The sequence below is a fragment of the Octopus sinensis genome, linkage group LG2 (assembly GCF_006345805.1).
Source record: "Octopus sinensis linkage group LG2, ASM634580v1, whole genome shotgun sequence".
In the NCBI taxonomy this organism is placed as follows: domain Eukaryota; kingdom Metazoa; phylum Mollusca; class Cephalopoda; order Octopoda; family Octopodidae; genus Octopus; species Octopus sinensis.
In genome coordinates, this window is record NC_042998.1 from 191,022,176 (window position 1) to 191,029,675 (window position 7,500).

The 7,500-nt window shown below is 34.6% G+C and overlaps 1 protein-coding gene across 8 annotated transcripts in view; it reads right to left on the bottom strand.

Moving 5' to 3' along the window:
* The window catches only part of LOC115230030 (innexin unc-9-like), a 593,624-nt gene that overhangs the window by 275,709 nt on the left and 310,415 nt on the right, over positions 1–7,500 (bottom strand). The window contains exon 1 of one of the 8 annotated variants that reach the window (XM_036500595.1): positions 4,463–4,614. The exons of the other annotated variants lie outside the window; for them this stretch is intronic. Coding sequence (XP_036356488.1) covers positions 4,463–4,599 — 137 coding nt within the window. The 5' untranslated portion in view covers positions 4,600–4,614. Of the gene's footprint in view, positions 1–4,462; positions 4,615–7,500 lie in introns of those variants that run through there. 8 annotated transcript variants of the gene reach the window in all.

Here is a 7,500-nt window from a genome sequence, read left to right on the forward strand (position 1 = left end):
TAGGCTGAATTTAGGTAAATATTCCTTCGAACAGTCGGTCAGCAGCGACGCCTGCTGGGGGTTCGGCTACTCCACATTCATGAGAGGCAACTACCTCGAAACTAGCTTGTGGTTGCCAAACCAACAAGGGGAAGCAGCTGACCTCCCCTGTTCGAAGGTTATAATGGACACAGGTTTGTGTGTCACATAGCTAGCTAGAGGCGATGGCCTCTTGGAGCTAATCAACGGCAACATTCGTCCTATTTTTCTGGACTGCCATGTTAGCTTGACTATAGCTGTGTGTATGTGCGTATGTGTGTGTGTGTGTATGTGTGTGTGTGTGTGTGTGTGTGTGTGTGTGTGTGTGTGTGCGTGTGCGTGTGTGTGTTTGTGTGTCTGTGTTTGTCCCCCACCATCGGTTGACATCCGATGGTGGCGTGTCTACGTCGCCGTAACATTAGCTGTTCGGCAAAAGATACCGATAGAATAAGTACTAGGATTACAAAGAATAAGTCTTGGGGGTTGATTTGTTCTCACTAAAGGTCGTGCTCCAGCATGGCCACAGTTAAATGACTGGAACAAATACAAGAATAAAAGAATAGAAGAATATATATATATATATATATATATATGACTACGTATACAACATATACACACACCCAAACACACACACACACACGCACATGCACACACACACACACACACACACACACACACGCACATATATATCTATATACGTATGTATTATGGTGTACATCAAATAGCTATACAAAAATTAGGGGGTATTAAATTAGACGGTCAATAAAACAGCCAGAGTTTATTAGTTCTCAGTTGTGTTCCCTTTGATTTTTAATATGAAAGCTACGAGTGAAAACACGACGTACGATATAATCGATCCTGTAAAAGAAAATGTGATGTATAAGAAAGGAATAGAAATGGAAAAAAATGGGGAAAAAATGTGTGCATCCTTTAATCTTCCAGCATTCCCCTATGATTTTATCTCATCAAATTATCTAGAACTTTTGTTCTCACAATCTAGTTTTAAGGATGAAGGGTGCTCCTGTTACGCATAAACAGTCATAAAAACAGGAATACATTGTTTTATAGTGGGGCTTCATTAATACACCATCGAGACCCAAAAATAATTGAATTTCTTCAGAATCCACAGAGGATGTATTATTTAAAAAAATGATGTCTTTCATAATAGTATGAAAAAGTATCATTCTTAGATGTCAGTGTAGTCAAAGCAAATATCAATACAATATTTTCTTTAGGCATCAAGTATTATTTTTTTTTTGCGTGATTGTAAAGGGTTTATAATTAATTTCAGCATTGGAGTATAATTTATTATTCCCCAATCATATATTTCATTAAGAAATTCGAAGAAGGAAAGAGAATGTTATATGTAATAACCATCGAAGTAACTGTCAGCGATCGGTAATTAAAAAAAAAAAAATATATAAGACCCAATTTTCGCAGAGGGTAAAGAGAAAACGGAGAAAAAGTTATTCACGGGTGATAAATCAAATAGTTGAAATATTGCGTTCAAGCACAAATTATTGCCTTTTTAACTTGTAGTTTATAGGAGTGCTGACGAAAAGTTAGATTGGGCGAAGTATACGTCTTCAATATCAGTATCAGGAATATTTGTGATATATATATATACATATCCCACTCAGAAAGATAGAGCGATCAAGCTATAAAGATATAATCAACTTCGCCTAAAATTACTATATACGTTACAAGATATATACTTCTAACAATATTAACATCCTTGGAATGCTTCTACATCAGAGACAAAGTATAAGGAAGGTAATAATTGCTTTGATGTCAACAGATATCATTTGATGAAACATGACTTTCCTTTTGCCGAATGTCAAAGATTAAGTTTCTGTCAAATAAAACTTCTAAATATAATAAGTACTCAGTTAATACCAAGTGAACACTCAACGAAATAATTTTACTCTACTAGTAAACAAATTTCTATTAATGTTAATTACTTTCGGGCGGTGTCTCACTCTTATAAACATATTTCCATGAATGCACTTATAGATTGTTAATTGGTGAGGAACTTTGCTTAATGTTAACATGTAAATGTTAGAAATACTTAAGTGACATTTCGTATACAATTTACTTAATTATGTGCCACTATTAGTTAGACCTCGTGTCGTTGATCGAATTTATAACACCGAAGAAAACTAATATTATTTGTAAAATCTTATAAATATATATATAATGTTTACTATCAGCTTTCTCGCGTAACAGCGTTTTTTGCTTAAATAGGGCACGCTGGCAAAGCTACAAATTATTTTAAATTAGGATGTCATGTAAAATATTTGATTATTATCATTCGTCTCTTAGATAGATACACAATCACAGATTTATAGAACTTGTATCTTATCAATATCAGGAAATGAAAAGTTGATTTCAACAATGAAAAGTAATAATTACGTAATAGTGAGAAATCAACGCGTTATATATCAAAATGATAAACTCTTATTATACTTAAAGAAATCATTGTCAATAATATACCGGGTCGATAAAATAAAGTACAGTCAAGTACTGGGATAGATTTAGACGACTATACCATTATTCCAAAGTCGAGGACTTGTGAATAGAAAGATTTTTTTTTATATTATACTAAATATGTATGTTATAATTGCTATTTTGAAACTCTTATCGATATCGTTTCCTATTTCACATTACTGAAACAATAAATATATCTTTCGTCGTATGTCACTTAGTATATGATAAATTTGATAAATTTGTTCAAACTATAGTAAATCCAATTTTCTTTAAGAAGTTGCAATTTTCAAGATAATTATCTGGTGATCAATAAGTCTTTCTGATTGAGGCACCAGGGCAATAATCTTGAGGGGAAGGAATCAGTCGATGCCATCAACCCCGGGGTTTTGTTTTTCTCTATTTTATCGACTCCAAAATGATGGACGGCAAAGTTGACCTCAACCTGATTTGAATTTAGAACGTTAAGAGTTGGAATTTTTTGGTACCAACATTCTAATGATTCCGCATATCTCTACCTTAGCTGGTGATGAATAGTTGAAACAGCAGTAATTTATATAGGTGAAAGTAGGCAATTTGCGTCAGCGATTACTCAAAATATTTCATAAGATACTGATATAGAAGCCACAACAACTATGTGTAGATAATACATCTTGTATAACATAAAGTAGCCATGAAAATCACATTACTTTTTTTTATTTAATATATACATATTTTTCCACATAATATATAGATGATGTATTTTTCTAGATCATCTGTAGATTTATGCAATAAAGCGAGAGAGAAATAAGTGAGCAGCAGGCATGGTTTGACATTGGAAAAAAAAAGGAAACAAAACACCGTCAGTTTTTATTCTACGGAGCTTGGCACTGCGCTGCAGTTTGAAATATTCTAAGGCGATTATGAATGTCTCTGAGTTATGACAGTATGTTGGATAGACTTGAATAATTTACTCATCAAACGTCTTGTATAGCTGATGAGACACTACGAATAGAGGTTTTGTTGCTCATTGTATCCATCTGATGTGAATTGACTTTGAAAATATTGAGGAGGTATCATGACCAATGTAAGACTTCTTAATTAAAATATCGATGTGGGAAAAGACATGATTAAAAACTGTCTTTGAAAATCTGTATGTAATACTTTTACTTATGAACGTATATTTCTTAACATCGAGATAACTATTTCACGTACCATGATATTAGTAAATTACGTGTGGAGACGTCTGGAATCGCTGCAACTAACTTCAAATTCAATGCACTTAACAACACTAACATTTCCTTGGAGAAAACTTGTACAAATACTGAACTCAAGTATATGTTTTTCATTGTATATGAATGTTGCAATATATTAATTATGTTATATGAATAGATTATTCATTATATATATATAAGCAAGATATAAGTTAGAGGTTATGCGACCATCTAAGGGATAGATGTATCCGTAGGCACTCCTGGTGTATTACCCCACTATGAATAGTCCACGTTATGAGATATTCGGTAGTAGATAATTTAAAGGTAAAACCGTGATTTAATATATATATATAGAAGATATCTTCTCTATAGCTATATCTATCTGTCTGTCTGTTTGTCTATCTTTCTCTCTCTCTCGCTCTCTCTCTGTATATATATATATATATATATATATATATATATCATTCAAACCCCAAGTAATTCTTTAATCTTTTAAGTTAATATCAAGTAATGTTAATTTATTAAATTAATTTCGGGCAGTTGACATGAACATTTTATATTTACGTGAGTTTCCAAAGGTAACTACTGCAATTGGCTAATTTCGAATTTAATATGGTAAATAAGGAATGTTAATCTACATGTATATATAGTAACTGATCCATTTGTAGAACGAAAACATTTTTATTTTACAACATGTACGAATCACAAAACTTATATTGTTAATTGCAAAGATTTATGTTAATCTTAGATAGATTCTATGTCCCTACCTGCTTTTTCTTTGAATGCTGGTGTTTTCTATTACACGAATATATTTTCTTCCACCATTGTCACTTTGTTCTTCCGCCGATGTTTCCGCTCCATCAACCGAACCCTTTTCTTGATCTATTCCTGCTTGTGACACCATCTTCTTCAAGCTGGTTTGTTGAATTCTTCAACGCAGCCGTATTTATAGTTGCTGAAGCTTAACCAAGAATTGCCTCCCCCCCTCTTCCCCACCATAACAATAATTAACTTTCTCGCAAGGCATAATAAAATAAGTCAAAATTGCAATCAGCAACTGTACCCAATTTCTCAGTTATTTAGAACCTTCAATTATCCCATAAATACATCTCATTTGCCATATTTTACCTAATCGCACCAGACTTCTAAAACGCAACAATTATTCTGAACTAAATTACATTATTTTGTTGCTTAATTGTTGGTGTAATACACGAAAGTTTAGGGCGGTGGATTGCAATAACGATACAAAAATGGACCAAAAGCTTTATAGTAATGAGCTTTCGTGAGTTCAGATCTGACTGAAGTCAACTTTGTATTCTTCCATGATCGATAAAATAATACGAATCAAGTACTAATGCTGGTTAATACCACAAGATCCCTAACAGCCAATGCTTGATAAATTTGTTTTCTTTACGAAGAATGGAAGGCAGAATTAGCTGTAGTTTTGCAATGTTTAGATAGACTCCCATAACATTCTGAGTTAAAATCCCAACGTTTTCATGCTTTCAAGGCCTATACAACACTGACAGTAAATTTGATGGGAGGTATCTGTTTAACTTAAACGTATGTCCTTGTGCCAATGTAACAAATTATTAATTACTTGTAAATGGATTGGTAGAGTACGAGAGAGAGAGAGAGAGAGAGAGAGAGAGAGAGAGAGAGAGAAGTTACACGCCTTGCAACTGTTTACCCACCTCTTCTATCATCTGCATTTTAAGTTCAATCCACAACATAGTAGATGTTATTTCTGATACACGTGGGTCGATAGAATAATACCTATTTCTTTATTACCCACAAGGGGCTAAACACAGAGGGGACAAACAAGGATAGACATAGGTATTAAGTCGATTACATCGACCCCAGTGCGTAACTGGTACTTAATTTATCGACTCCGAAAAGATGAAAGGCAAAGTCGACCTCGGCAGAATTTGAACTCACAACGTAACGCAGACTAAATACCGCTAAGCATTTCGCCCGGCGTGCTAACGTTTCTGCCAGAATACCAGTTATGCACTAGTACTTATTGAATCAACTTTAGCACTCCCATACCAAATCATGACTTTCTACTAATATGAAAAGTTATCAATTTCTAGACTTTGTTGCTGAAAAAAGTTTCTTCTACTAAAAACTTTCGTTAGTTTTCCCATAAAATACAATAAAGTAACCAACACAAGCGAAATGAAGAGCGTCTACAGTATTTTTGTTAATACATAAATAAGAGAAACTGCTTGTAGGATATGGTAATTGCATACACTGTTTCTGGAAGCTTCCATTTTCATGGTGTGATACAGTGACAGTATTCAATATTTCATGTTTACAAATAATTCTCAAAAAATATTTACAAGTTATTTGTAAAGTTGTCTTTAATTCAATGAATAAATCCCTTGCCTGACCAGGAATTAGTTTATTCTAAACGTTCATTTTTGTTTTAAAACTGTTACTCTTTACTCTTTTACTCTTTTACTTGTGGCTATGCTGGAGCATCATCTTTAGTCGAGCAAATCGACCCCAGGACTTATTCTTTGTAAGCCTAGTACTTATTCTGTCGGGTCTCTTTTGCCGAACCGCTAGGTTACGGTGACGTAAACACACCAGCATCAAGCGATGTTGGGGGTCGGGGAATACAAACACACAAACATATACATACACACACATATATATATATACATATATAGGACGGGATTCTTTCAGTTTCCGTCTACTAAAAATCCACTCACAAGGTTTTGGTCGACCCGAAGCTATAGTAGAAGGCACTTGCCCAAAGTGCCACGCAGTGGGACTGAACCCGGAACCACATGGTTGATAAACGAGCTACTTACCACACATCCACTCTAGTTAAACTTTGTTTTTATATGTTCTCAGTAATATAAAGCTTTCCCTTCATAAAGCCCCAAGTTACGCCCGTGGTGAAAAAATAAATAGAAATAACAAAAAAAAAAAATAGAAAATAGAAAGAATGTGTACCGTATATGATGCATGGACGCTCGGGAAATACGTCCTGTGTATCACATCTATATATATAAAACTGTAGTTGTGTGAGTGTCTGTCTCCTACGATTTAGATTCCTAACTCCTCCCACATTTTGCGGTGCAGTTTAACCAAATTCGGGTATCTTATAGTCGTGATTCATATCGAGCCCGTCTGGCTATTAGCGCGCGTCTACGATGAGTCTACGATTTTAAAAATAATTTAACATCATTTTTTATTCCATTTTAATGCATACTTTTTGGTGTGTCGATGGCGGCGGAGTTGGCGTCCACGCTCAAACACCTGCACCTGTGTTTGCTTCTACCCCTTCTTCCCTCCCTCGGGAAGCTGTGGGGAAGGGAGTTTAAGGAAATCAACGTCGTAATGCGTTGTCAAGGAGACCAGCGTTCTTTTAGAACAACGACTTCATGGCTTGAAGACACCAAAACAGAAATGGCTAAGAAAGCCCGAATTGGCATCTATAAAGGAAGTAACTCTCTAAAAATGCTTATATAGTTATTTCCCTTACAAACCCGAGCAACGCCGGGCGATACTGCTAGTATGTTATAAAGGACAGGTAAAGGTTTACAGACTATCGAAGTTTAACTTATAGTCATATCTTATGTTGGGGGAATGTATAATATCCGTGCTCTTTTATTCTTATCCGGTTTGTTGCGTACACCGGTTACTGAAAATTTCAATTACATGTAATTAAATGGAATCTTCGGTTATATCAACCATGAAAGCGGAAGGGACTGTACTCCGTTAATATTATCATTTTCATGACATTTTAAGGATCTTTACGGTTTGAACGGCAGTTTTTTCTTGCGGTGTCATA